The 13,983-nt window shown below is 35.8% G+C and overlaps 2 protein-coding genes and 1 non-coding gene across 4 annotated transcripts; 1 reads left to right on the top strand and 2 right to left on the bottom strand.

Annotated features, from left to right (window-relative positions):
• Nucleotides 1-2,910: 2,910 nt before the first annotated feature.
• On the bottom strand, nt 2,911-5,702 carry LOC140819959 (uncharacterized). The gene is made up of 3 exons (XM_073180242.1): nt 5,089-5,702; nt 4,106-4,265; nt 2,911-3,796 (listed from the first exon to the last, which is right to left on the bottom strand). Exons 1-3 carry the CDS (start codon nt 5,594-5,596, stop codon nt 3,328-3,330), a joined length of 1,137 nt encoding a protein of 378 aa, XP_073036343.1. The 5' UTR covers nt 5,597-5,702; the 3' UTR covers nt 2,911-3,327.
• Nucleotides 5,703-8,478: 2,776 nt separating this feature from the next.
• TRNAL-CAG (transfer RNA leucine (anticodon CAG)) lies at nt 8,479-8,558 on the bottom strand. The gene has a single exon. It is a non-coding gene; the product is annotated as a tRNA-Leu (tRNA).
• A 102-nt stretch (nt 8,559-8,660) lies between these two features.
• On the top strand, nt 8,661-12,833 carry LOC140820257 (pentatricopeptide repeat-containing protein At1g74600, chloroplastic-like). 2 transcript variants are annotated; one of them, XM_073180593.1, is made up of 2 exons: nt 8,661-11,613; nt 12,128-12,833. In XM_073180593.1, the coding sequence occupies exon 1, from the start codon at nt 8,666-8,668 to the stop codon at nt 11,342-11,344; it is 2,679 nt and encodes an 892-aa protein (XP_073036694.1). In that variant the 5' UTR covers nt 8,661-8,665; the 3' UTR covers nt 11,345-11,613; nt 12,128-12,833. The 2 variants fall into 2 exon arrangements, with proteins under 2 accessions (XP_073036694.1, XP_073036695.1); XM_073180594.1 differs by having other exon boundaries at nt 11,796-12,833.
• The last annotated feature ends 1,150 nt before the right edge of the window (nt 12,834-13,983 follow it).

The raw sequence follows: 13,983 nt of genomic DNA, 5'->3' as shown, positions 1-13,983 counted from the left end.
TATTTATATAAAATTCTACAATATATTTGATGTCGTTGTCAATAATATTGATGCATAATTGCTGAAAAAAAATATGTATGCCGTTATATCCTGAGAAACAATCGTCCACGATGAACCTCAGAACACCTTAAAAAATGACAAGTATATTTTAACGAAACTGTAACATAACAGACACCAGTTTGGTTTCTTTTTCTTTGAACTTTATCTTTCCATGATCGTTATGCATTGGTTCCAATAACACATGAAGTTTAATTTATTGTATTATTTGTTGTGATTTACAACTGCAATATCAGTTCATCCATTATCAATATTTCGAACATACATCTCTGTTTCATCCAACACGTTTAACATTGTAATCTTTGTTCATTGTTGGGAACATTTCTTGAATGACACCCAAACGAGAAAGAGATGGCACAACATTATTTTCCAGCATAATCTTGATTTACCACGAATTATTTGTTCTACCTAGTGTCAACTGTGCTGGCCCATTGGGCTGGATGTACCACATGTGAGGCAGATGGTACAACACTTTGTATGCATAGCGACAAATGGGCCCAGCATGCGTTGGATCACATCTCTGGGCCATGAGTGGCATGGTCCCATTTTGGAATAGGTGTCTTTTTATTTTCTCATTATGGCAGGTGCCCACAACGTTGGTGTCCTATTATGAGATATATGCTTAAGATCTAAAGTGGGCTTAGTTGTTTAATTAAGTTAATCCGCATTCTAATATTCTAATAGATTAAATAAAAAGAGTGAGTCTCATGTGAAACCGTCTCACGAGTCATAATCCGTGAGACGGGTCAACCCTACCCATATTCACAACAAGAAGTAATACTCTTAGCATAAAAAGTAATACTTTTTCATGGATGACCCAAATAAGAGATCCGTCTCACAAATATGACACGTGAGACCGTCTCACACAAGTTTTTGCCAAATAAAAAAGATTACATCTGTTAGTCGTGATTGTTCTTAGGCAAAAACTTGTGTGAGACGGTATCACGCGTCGTATTTTGTGAGATATATCTTTTATTTGGTGTCATCCATGAAAATGTATTACTTTTTATGCTAAGAGTATTACTTTTTATTGTTAATATTGGTAGGGTTGATCGGTCTCATACATAAAGATTCGTGAGACCATCTCACAAGAAACCGTCTATTGTTCTTACTAACATTTTCTCGGGTGAGCCTGTTACAGAGGGTTTTACTGACGTGTGGTTTACTTGGATAGCGTGATTCATTGAGTGCTGCATTAGCCTGAAGATTTATCGAGTAAACAACGAAAGAAGCGGTTGCAGGTTCCATCGTCATAAAAAAATAAAATCAAATAAATTGTTTTACACTTGCTATTATATTTTAAATGAAAAATAAGCAAATCAAATAATATGTTTCATATGATTTCACCAAATTTTGAAAATTATTTTGTAATTCATGATATTATAAATAAAAAAAACTTTAAAAAAGTATAAATACAACACAAACTAAAGATAATTCTTTTTTACAAAAATTAAAAATATTCGAGCTACATGGTTCCGACTAATTAACCAAGATTGACACTAACATCGACTATGCAGACAATCCTCACGTCGACTACTTCGTCGCGACATGTATTTGTCTTGTTTTCAATTTGCCATATCGATTGTAGAATATTTCAAGACCAATCTTATTTAATGTTGTAATTTCTTAATCGTGGTAATAACAAATTGTATGAAATGTGATTTGATGATAATTATGATGATACTTATACATTAAAAATCAATTAAATTATTCATTGTTGCGTTCATTTTACTTATTTGGTTGTGGCAATATTCTAAAATCGAGCGCGTGTTGTTTTATCAAAATTTATATCTTGTGATAATGATGTAGTATAACTCAAATATTGTAAATTGTTCAGCAGTCGAAGCGACATGTATGTCTGGTGTGAGTTGCTCCATATTTTTAAATACTCTATATCAAAATTCTCCAAGTTTTTAAATTAGCTTTTATTATTTAAAAAGGCTTGGTCTTAATATTTTGAAATTATTTTCAATTTAGAAATTTTGAAACAATAATTTTTATTAAAAAAATGTGTGGGAGTTTTGTTGTTTGAGCATTATTTCTTTTAAAAAAATCTAAAATATGCTTGGATAATGCCTGTTAAAAATAATAATAACTTAAAATATTCATATTTATAGATGTTTATTTTTTTTATATAAATCTATAATTTAAATTCTAAATTACATTTGACCTCAAAGCATGTCTATATTTTAGAAGTTGCCCAACTCCAATCCAATGAATCATATGATCTATTACATTCTAGCTCCAAGTTCACGTTCTACCCGAATCAAATATGGTCGAACTAAAAGATTAATGTATATATGGTACGAGTACACGACCATTTATACAAGAAAAAATTATCGAATTCGAGTCGAATAAGAAACATGTATATGCAAGCTTAAAGTTTTGTAAACATTATGTCATAGTCAATAAATAGAGCAATAGCTATCAACCAAATTTTTTAATTATTTCGGATCATTTTAAAATTAATTTTTCAAGAATGATTATTTGGAATTAGGACATGCATTGATCCCAAAGTTTCGACTCCTTTCACATTGACTTGTTGATATTGTTTCACACTTTTGTTTCTCACACACACACACACACGTGTGCGCGCGCGCATTTTTTCCAATACAAGTTGCTGCACTAACTAAAATTGGAAAAAATGCAAGATACGAGTCATGCACATTGACTTTCGTCTTGAGCCAAGGCCCGTGGTGCATGTGCGCGCATTAGTGTGCTTCATTGACTTTCGTCTTGAGCCAAGGCCCGTGGTGCATGTGCGCGCATTAGTGTGCTTCGAGCCTTTGATAACTATGGTTACCAGTATATGCATACAGCTGATTTCATGTAAGAAACAAGACCAGAGCAGAATAAAATTCGACAAGATAATTTTTATTCGTAAGATGACTACATCGGCTGAAAAGAGGATTGAAACGAGACCTTGTAAAGTACAAAACAAAGAACAAAATAATCCTGTCTTGTAGGGAAAGGGTATTCCTCAGATGGAAGTACTGAAAACTGTAGAAAACAAAATTTCAGATATAACCACAAACCAGAATGCTGGTAATGTATCCTAGACCATATTCACCAGAACATACGGTCAGAATACAAGATACATTTTTGGGTTTCTGTTGAAATTTATTGCCAAACCCGAATTTGTTCAAAATGATTATCATCGACAAAATTTTTGGATAATAAAATATAAGAAGGAAGGGTTAACCCCAAGACTTTGAGTATGAACATGTAATATAGCATTCTATGCTCTCCGCCACTCGGTATGAATAGCTCCTAAGCTTTAGATTCATAGGTCTCGATTAAAAACTTATAAAGCTCTTCTGCGACAACTGTAGGATATTCTTCTTGAGGAAGGAGAGCACCAGGCACTTCCACAAATTTGCTTACTCCTTTTGATCCTCTAAGAGCTTCCATTTCGGCTTTTGACCTCTTTGGTGCGCGTGATGTGGACATAACTAGCACAGGCACCCTTCCTTCTAGCCCTGCAAATAGTTCGACGAACTCCTCCCTGGAATTTACTGGATCAAGCAACCCAGTCAAGAAAGCAGCAGGCACATACCGAGCACCTTTCCGTTTCGTTAGCTCATATCTGCTCTCAATAATACTAGGTGTCACATTTTCAGGATCTGCATATACATGGGACTGGTACTGAGATTTGATTGCCTTCACATTACTCACAAGCACATTGTACATCATCCAACCCACAGCAGGAGTCCTTAAGGTCCCTCTAAGAAGCCCATACCTGAAAATTCGCAAGATAGAGGGGAAGACAAGGTCGATTAGATACAATAAAAGATGTGAAGTATCAACCAACAGATAAATGCATCTTACAATTTTTTTACAAAATGACTGAATTAAAGATCTCGTGTAAACTTGAACTCTCATAGGAAACAGTTTGAATATCTCGTCGACCGACGAAAAACTGGATGCATAACCATAAAGAAAAAGAAAAAGAGTGGAGGAAAGAAGATGAGTGGCATGACCATACTTCAGAAAAAGAAATCTGATCATAACTTCGATAATTGCTAAGAATGTTGAGGGTAAGGCATACCTAGTCTCCATACTTGAATCTTTACCAAATACAATAGGAAGGGGACCAGCCCAGGTGGGAGCAACAACAGCAATGGCCTTTGGCTTTAACTTATCATTTCTCGTTGCACGCACTGCTATAGTCGCAGCATGCCCTCCTCCAAAGACCACATAATCATTAACTGAGATGCAATAGCATATTAAAAAGGTAAGAATTTATATAATGTCTTTTAGGACAGTAACCAGGCACCAGGCATAACAACACATTACTTCTGCATTGTTACTGTGTAAATAATTATGTATACAATCAATATTGAGGATCATTAAAATCAATAGTGTGCCAATGAACACAAATATTACACGTTGAATGAACCAAATAAAATAAAAAGGAATCTCGTGACAATTAAAGATGGAGAAATGGATTGGATAACAAGTTCAGTCACATGTCCTAAAGTTTCATAAAAAAATGATATCCTCTCGATATTTTTGCATCCTAAAAACCAAAATGAAAAGAAAAATTGGTTCCTACATCAGCTTAATACACAACAAGAACCAACAGGCAGCAAAGACCACCACAAACAAAGCCCAAAGGATCTGCAAATGAATAAGAGCCCAACACATGCCCGATGGAGCCAAAAAGCAGAGCCCCCCAACAACAGTAACAACACCCATTTAGTTCCTAAAGAGAGCTCCTCCTTTGTCAGAAAATTACTGAAGGACAACAAATACATAATGTTTCCCTTCTAAAGTTTGCATAAGTTACACATCAGATGAAACCTATATTCATGGCAGTGGGCTAACCGCTATCACAGAGTGCTTAAACAAATATTCTTCAGTGGTCATGAACAAAGAAACACCAATTTACCAACCTGATTATCTTAATTGATCTACATAATATACATCCATGATAAATAACTTGTAAATAAAACAGGAACTCAACTTCTTGAGCACACAAAACCAACAAATGTAAACAAAAATTCCGCTTCAAGATAAGAATTTTCAGACCTGCCACAGAGCTAGCAATGGGGCAATCAGGGGAACTTATAAAATCCACTAGAAATCTCTCCATGACGTCAGCATTGTAGTCGAGTTTTGGCCGGTCAGAGTACCCGAGACCAGGCCAGTCCACAATGGTCGCACTCAAATCAATCCCACCATTCTTCCTCACAATTTCTTCAGCAACAAGTCTCCACTCCTCCACGGTGCTGACGTCAGATATAGTGGGAACCATCAGAATGTTCTTGCAAGGCCCATTATTGCCCTCCTTCTCGAACTTCTCGAAGTGGATATTCACTGAATTTCCCTGATACTTCCACTTCCAGCTGCTGGCTATGCAATTCAAGGGCGCTGCAGGCATGGAGGGGGCATAGTTCCCGAACGAAGTTGAGGCTCTAATGGTAAAGCTGATGGCTTTGGAAGTGCAAATAGCTGGATAAGAAGAAAAGGGCTGGTGGGTTTTGAAGAGACGAGTGGCACATAATGATGGAATATGAATAACTGCAGATTGCGCCATTAATCGAAGAACGGTTAATCAACTAGAATTGTGAAATCGAGGTCTCAAAAATTAGGGTTCAAGAAATGATTTTGGGGGGAAATGAGTTAGTGGCAGCTAAACTCGAAATACAGTTGACTAACAGCTGGTCAGAGATTTTTTCTCAATTGATATTTGTGATTTTACATTAGCATAGTCCAAATTCTTCAAGTCAACAATCATATAAACCATAATTTACTTTGAGTAGGTCATTTTGAGTAAGTATTTTATGAGACGGTCTCACAAATTTTTATCTGTCAGACGGTCAACTCTACCGATATTCACAATAAGAAGTAACGCACTTTTAGCATAAAAAGTACTATTTTTTCATGGATAACCCAAATAAAAGATCGATCTCATGAAATACGACATGTGAGACCGTCACAGACAAGCTTTTGTCATTTACTTTTTATTTCGACTTATATATATTACAACTTTTATTTATCTATATTTTTTAAAACAATTTTTCAACAAAAAAAATTATATGTGTAAGATCTTGAATCTTTTAAGCCTGCAAGCCATTCAGTCCCAAATCTTCAGTAGGTTCAACCATAGGATTGATAGCTTGGGTAGAATCCGAGAAGCTGCAAATATGTGTAAGACCAAGGTGCAAACAAAACTCCACACCATATCGACGAGCCCGGATGTGTTATGACACCCCGCGCGTCCACGTCCAAACTGAATGGATTCGGTAAAGGTGGCTGCCAAACGTGATCCATATGTCCCTGTCTGTTGCTTCTGATTGAACAAGCTTCATAAGATTTCTGAAAGTGAAATGTATCCAACAATGCCACTGCCCAATCTATTTTCAACTCCGCATGACATCCCTGCTTTTCATGTTTTCTCTTGCATGTTTCAGTCCAGATTGCCCATCACATGACAGCAAATACTTCAGAATCCTCAACTTTGAATGAATTAGACAAAACTAAAGCAATATCAAGGAACCTTTCATCGCGAAGTCTTTCCAGATTAAGCCAAAATGGTGGTGTTGTGATTACAGTAGCGAAATCGAGTACTTATGGAGAATATTCAGCATAGAAATCATCACATCCCATCCTTTCAACATAGAGACAGCCGAGATCATGTCCAATGGATTCGACAACCAAAAATTATCATACATTGATGTCACTCGGGCGAAATGGATGAGCAGGGTCGGGTGCTCCACCGGATCAAATCAAGAATTTATAGTGTTGTTTAGGAAAATGAACAAGGTAGATGGTTTCGATCGTGACCTGCAAACAATGAAAGGAACTCGTGAATGTGCGTCGGAGGGGTGTCCGGCGTGACCACTCCGATGCTTAAGTCAGCAGAGTACTCAAGCAATAAAACCAATGTAGCCAAGTGATGGCTGTGATATTGGTGTGAATGAATGACTGCAAATGTAAAGAGAGAACCTGGTATTTATAGTATGAGAAGTAATGATGACCTCGTTCTCCGTGCTACCTACTAATTATAGTAAGACGGCTGAGCACACCCTATATTCTGACATGTCCACTCATCGGCACGGTGTCAGAGATGGGACAGTCGCCCATATCCTATTCTGCTAGTATACTCGAGTGCGGTGCTCATATCGAGGTGGTCGGGTAGAATGCCTCCCTGGAGATTTATACAAGAGCCCGGGCCTATGACTGCCCGGAGAGTAGAGCATGGGCTTGCACCTGCCCGGCTCCAGAAGAATCCACCTGCAGACTTACTCGGATTTGGGAATCCATTTGATATTCCGGGTCATCCATGACTCGAGCTCTTACGGGGGTATCATCACACATCCCTTAAATAGTCGGGCTAGAGTCATACTCGCTGTCCCGATCAGTCATGCTTGGATTCCCAAAGAGATAATCAATCTTGTTCTATAAAAGCATCGGAGGCTTCATGTCTCCCAGAAATGAGATGAAATGTCGGAGTCTCGTGTCTCATGGACTGAAGAGAGCGGGAGTGATAGCAGGCGACATGAGGTTGCACAGATAATAAGGGGATCCTGACAGGCTTCTAGGTGAAAGAAACATAAATGAACCGATCTCACACCAGAATGAGAGGGATTCCAAAATTGTTCAGGTATAAGTCTGTGCAGTTGAAGAGTGCTTAAAAGATTTAACAGGTACTACTCATATTAAGAAGATGCATCTTTTTTTCGGTACCTCATCACATAAAAACTCTAAAATTAAACGTGCTTGACTTTGAGCAATTCTGAGATGGGTGACCCTGGAAAGTTTCTTAGGAACATGGGTGACTTAATCCATGTTTTCGGTTAAAATTAATATTTTGGAAAAAAAAATAATTTTCATGATTTTGGATCAAGTCGAACATCCGTCATACCAAATAAACTCAGAAGACTGTCTCATATAAATCTTTTTTTAATTTATTAATGATAAATGCATCAAAACTAAGAGACGGTAACCATAAATCATATATACACCAAAAAATTTAATAAAGCAAGACCTCTTCCTCAGGTAATGATGATTTCTCTTTATTGTAGTATTTTATTGTCTGAAAACTTACAGTTTGTTATATCTGGTTGAATATATATGATTTGCTATCGTCAAAATTATATATAAAATAAATTATTTTAATTATCCTCCACAAATATAAAATGAAAAAGAAACTTTCATCCTAGGGTAAATAAATTTTTCATTCGCTATAATAAACAATAAAATGGATTAATTTAGTATTTGTCCATTTCTATAATTTTAAATCTAAAAAAATTATTGTTTTCAAAAAAAAATCTAAAAAAATTATGTATAATATAATATTACTAATATACACGAAACAAATTAATTTAATTTTATTCACTGCTATTTTTTATTTTTTTTTCAAAAAGTGAAAATTAGAATTATTCTAAAATAAAAAATTAAATACTATAAAGAAATTGTCAAGAGTGGGATTTGAACCCACGCCCTTTCGGACCAGTACCTGAAACTGGCGCCTTAGACCGCTCGGCCATCTTGACTTGTTTGTCGTGTTTCCTTATAGATTATATTTAATAATTAATAGTTCCTGATAAGAAATTACTTTTCAAATTTCCGCGGTTCAGACATTGATGTCTGTGAAATCCAGATGAATGGCATCAAAATTCATTCACCGAGCTACAAAAGTTCGTTAAAGTTGGCCCGTAAGCTCTTTTCCTCCATTGCCTCGCCTGATAATCGTTTGATCGAAGCAACCGCCAATTACATTAAGGCCGACCCAGTTGACTTGCTCGCGAATCCCACCAATTTCAGGCGTTTAACACTGACAGAATCCAAAACAACACATGCCCTTTTCCTAAAAACATGCGTCCTGTACTCCAATATCTATGTAGCCAACAATTTGATCGATTCTTATTCAGAATGTGGTCGAGTGGATTATGCTCTGGATCTGTTTGAAGAATTAAGTGAACCAAATGTAGTAACGTGGAATTTGGTGATCTCGGGGTTTAATAAGAATTCATGTTATGATGATTCTTGGAGGGTTTTTTGTCAAATGCATGTTTTAGGAGTAGAATTTGATGAGTTTACTTATAGCAGTATTTTTGCTGCATGCGGGGCATTAGACACTGTGGTCTGTGGAGAGCCGGTTTATGCTCATGTTATTAAAAATGGATTCTTTTTCAATGATTATGTGAGGACCGGAGCCATAGATTTGTTTACGAGAAGATGCAGAGTTAAGGATGCTCTGAGAGTGCTTTATGATGTTGACTGTGAGAATGTGGTTTGTTGGAATGCTGTGGTATCAGGAGCTGTAAAGAATGAGGATAATAGTTTAGCATTGGAAATTTTCAGGCAAATATGTTGGCATGCCTCTATAGCCCCGAATTCTTTTACATTTGCTAGTGTTTTGACTGGCAGTGCTACCCTCAAGGAGCTTGACTTTGGAAAAAGCATTCATGGACTAACAATCAAATGCGGCACAGGCACAGATGTTTTTGTGGGGACTGCTATTGTGGATTTCTATGCAAAATGTGGAGCTATTTGTGATGCTGTCAAGCAATTTAATCTCATGCCATTCCGGAATGTCATCTCTTGGACAGCAATCATCTCTGGTTTTGTCGAGAATGGTGATTCAGCTTCAGCTGTTTGGGTCCTCGATGAAATGCGTAAAAAGGGAGAGGATATAAATAGTTACACCATCTCAAGTGTTCTTTCTGCTTGTGCATATCCAGACATGTTTAAGGAAGCAAAACAGATCCATTGCTGGATTTTAAAAATTGGCTTCTACTCAAATGCAGTGGTGAAAGCATCTTTAATTTCCATGTACTCAAAACTTGGAGCCATTGATTTATCTAAAATAGCATTTGCAGAAACGGACAATCTGAAGATGGTGGGTATTTGGGCTAACATGATTTCAGCTTTTGTTCGTAACCAAAGTTATGATAAAGCGATCATTTTGTTTCATAGAATGGTCCAAGAGGGTGTTACGCCTGATAAATTCAGTGCATCCAGTATCTTGAGCATAATAGATGATCTATCTTTAGGGAGACAGCTACATGGGTATATTCACAAAACTGGTCTGCAGTTTGATTTGTCTGTTGGCAGTTCTATTCTCACAATGTATTCAAAATGTGGTAACTTAGAGGAGTCTCTTAAATCTTTTCAGCAGCTTGAGAGGAGAGACATTGTTTCATGGACCTCTATGATTGCTGGTTTTGCAGAACATGGGTCTGCAGATAATGCTGTTACATTGTTTAGAGAGATGCGATTTGAGGAATACATTCCTGATGTGACGATTTTAAATGCAGTTCTGACAGCATGTTCTGATCTTCGTTCCATGAAGCTTGGTAAAGAAATTCATGGATTCTCACTTAGACGTGGATTTCAGGATCACTTTATCCTTGGTGGGGCATTAGTGAACATGTACTCCAAATGTGGTGATCTGAATGCGGCAAGGATTGTTTTTCATAGGATGCCCTTCAAAGATCAGGTCTCATGGTCCTCATTAATTTCAGGATTTGCCCAAAGAGGGCACATTGAGGAAGCTTTTCAGCTTTTTCGAGACATGCTTCTATCCGAATTAAGCATTGATACCTTCACGTTTTCATCTATTCTTTGGGCCCTCGCAAATTTGAACAGACCAGCCATCGGTACTCAGGTGCATGTGCATGCTATAAAAACGGGATTAGAATCAGAAGCGTCCGTTGGAAGTGCACTTGTCTTGATGTATTCAAAATGCGGAAGTATATACGACTCTATCACAGTGTTTCAACAGATAAAAAATCCTGATTTGTTCAGCTTTACAACAATGATTGCAAGCTATGCGCAGCATGGAAAAGGATCGGAGGCCTTAGAAATCTACGAACTAATGAAAAGATCAGGAATCGAGCCCGATGATGTTACTTTTGTTGGCATTCTGTCTGCCTGTAGTCAATCTGGTTTGGTTGAGGAAGCATATTTTCATCTAAATTCAATGATCAAAGACCATGGATTGGAGCCTGGTAATAAACATTACACTTGTATGGTAGATCTTCTGGGTCGTGCAGGAAGATTAGCAGAGGCAGAGAGGTTTATCGTGAATATGCCTATAGAACCCGATTCTTTGGTGTGGGAAATTCTACTTGCTGCTTGCAGAGTTCACGGTAATCATGATCTTAGTAAGCTAGCTGCTGGGAAGATCATGGAATTGCAACAATCTGATGCTGGAGCTTACATTTCTATTGCAAATATCTTAGCTGATGTAGGTCGCTGGGAACATGTTTTGAAAATCAGAGGTTCAATGAAAGAAACTGGAATGAAGAAGGAACCTGGGTGGAGTTACGTATGAAGTATAATCTGGTAAATTTATACATTCTATAATGAATGATTCTCTATTGAACCAAGATCATCTCCAGCTACTACAATCCTTGGATTTGTGCAATGTTGATCTTCGTCAAGTATAACATTGAGTGGCATGGATTACTGTTGGACAAATCCAGTGGTGACTCCTTGTCCACCGTAGAACACCCTCATGAAACCAAGACACGAACAATGGTTCTATCTCTACCTACTGGTTCTGGAGGAATCAATACTCTGTCTGGATAAAAGCTCCAGCAGGTGTGTTCAAATGCTCTTATTTCTGACATTTTAATGGTTTTCATATTCCTCTACCAATATGGTGCTTTGTTGATAAATATAGATAGCTTCGTGTGGCCTTCTTTTGCGTTGTTTTGTTTGTCACTCGGCACTTTCTCAACTTGTTTGAGCTTATAATTAAATCTCACTAGATGAATTTGAAGCTCTAGTACTAAAAAAAACTACAAGAGGCTTCACTCTAGCAGCTAAGTTTGGCTGATGAAATACATGCTCTGTTCTTCACTATGGTATGGTTTACGCCAAGCTCGGAAAAAAAAAAACATTTTTTGGGTGTTCGGTTTCTTGGGGATGTCTCTGTCTCTTTGCAAGAGGAAGTTGTTGATGAAATTTCTCAAGGGAGATTCTGCACGTTTGAACCTTGTTTCATTCTGCAACTCATGCATTTGTGGCATTTCCCACCTGGAGCACGCCTATTAAAGGAGGCATTTTTCAAAGAGTGGAAGGTTAATTTATTTACTGTTGTTATTTCTTGAAGATCGCACGAGTGACATACTAGTATGAGATCAACTATGCTATCAAGTGGTTGGATGAACACGAACTTGCTGAAGCCTACATGTTCGAGAAAAAAAGGAAGGAGCTGGAGAGCATCTGGGATATATCAACTAGGATGGCATTTGATTGGTTTCGGACACAACCCGTTTGACCGGTTTCAGACTCATTCCGGGTGAGACTGATATAATGCAGGATAAACCATCTCACAACCCGTTTGACTTATTTTAGACTCATTCCGAGCAGGACTGAAATAACACATGATAGGTTTAAACTCGACCAATTGTCATCCTTATGTAATACTAGGTTGCTAAAAAAATTCGATTATATGGCCTCGTAGATGAATTCTACACAAAATTCTCCCACATAAATTCATAGCCCGCACCGAAATTATGTTGTATAACAGCTGATATTCAATGAATGACAGTGGGCTTAAAGTCGGACCACTGGTAAATAGCTTAGCTTCATCCCAGGAATATATTATATTGTTATTTTGATCTTCCACATTTTAGTCATTCTCAGACAGGTAACAGCGGTTGAACATAATTGTCGCATTGAATTCCTATAAATTTGATTCTTGTACCTTGTGAACCAAAAGGTTGATGAGTTGGTTGAGAGCTAGGTCAGAGTAAAAACTTGATTTATTGGCTTTAAAGATTTTTGTGCATGATAATTTAGTTTACTATATATTACTCCTTCTTTTCGAGATTTTGGTCATCTATGTTATCAAATTTCAGTTTATTATGTTATTTTTGTTTTTCAGGTTGTTTTATTCATTATTCCGACGTGATATCAATACGACGCAAACGTGTGTAGTGATACATCAGCAATACAGATGAAATGGATTAAAATTGTTGAATATCGGAAGGTGCGTGATTAAGACTGAAATTTAATAATATAGATCAATAAAATCGCAAAGAAGACAGATGCACAAACCAAAAATAGAATTTCCGGCTTTATATATATATATATATATATATATATATATATATATATATATATATATATATATATATATATATATATATAAATATACCAATTGAATTGTGAATTTCCTCTATTATCCTCATTAAAATTATACTCTAATGACACTTTGTCTTCCTTTTATGTAATTAGTTAATTATTATTAATCAATTATTATTAATCCATTGACTAATTATTATTTAGTACTCTTTCACTCACTTTCATGGCATGACTACAAATAATATCAAAATATTTGTTCAACAACTAATGATTCTAATCAATATGTAATAATATTATTTATAAAATGAATTGGTTTTGTGAAAATACCTTACAAATAATAGTAATAGTGTTAACATTCTTTTATTAATATAAATATACCAATTTGTCTTTCTTTTATGTAATTAGTTAATTATTATTAGTCCATTGACTAATTATTATTTATTACTCTTTCACTCACTTTCATGGCATGACTACAAATAATATCAAAATATTTGTTCAACAACTAATGATTCGAATCAATATGTAATAATATTATTTATAAAATGAATTGGTTTTGTGAAAATACCTTATAAATAATAGTAATAGTGTTATACATTCTTTTATTAAAATAAATAATACAAAAAATTATGCTAATAGAGGTTTCGAACTTATTTTTAAAATTTATGTATTAATTATATTTTTCATAATCTTAGTTTTTTACAAAAAATACAAAAAAATTTATAGGTTTCGAACTTATTTTTACAATTTATGTATTACTTATATTTTTCATAATCTTAGTTTTTATAAATAATACAAAAAAAAATTATATTTAACAAAACATAAAATAAGAAATTATAAATTTATATGTCGAGGTTTAATCTATATCTATATCTATATACA

Source organism: Primulina eburnea, chromosome 18, assembly GCF_022965805.1.
Source record: "Primulina eburnea isolate SZY01 chromosome 18, ASM2296580v1, whole genome shotgun sequence".
NCBI classification, from domain to species: domain Eukaryota; kingdom Viridiplantae; phylum Streptophyta; class Magnoliopsida; order Lamiales; family Gesneriaceae; genus Primulina; species Primulina eburnea.
This window is presented reverse-complemented; position numbering and strand designations above follow the sequence as displayed.

Excerpts from the sequence above, each read along its gene's own strand:
- LOC140819959 (XM_073180242.1), bottom strand. The coding sequence starts at position 5,596 with ATGGCGCAATCTGCAGTTATTCATATTCCATCATTATGTGCCACTCGT. Across the intron at positions 4,266-5,088 it reads CATTGCTAGCTCTGTGGCAG|TTAATGATTATGTGGTCTTT; the intron begins GTCTGAAAATTC and ends ATTGCATCTCAG. Across the intron at positions 3,797-4,105 it reads GATTCAAGTATGGAGACTAG|GTATGGGCTTCTTAGAGGGA; the intron begins GTATGCCTTACC and ends GCGAATTTTCAG.
- LOC140820257 (XM_073180593.1), top strand. The coding sequence starts at position 8,666 with ATGAATGGCATCAAAATTCATTCACCGAGCTACAAAAGTTCGTTAAAG.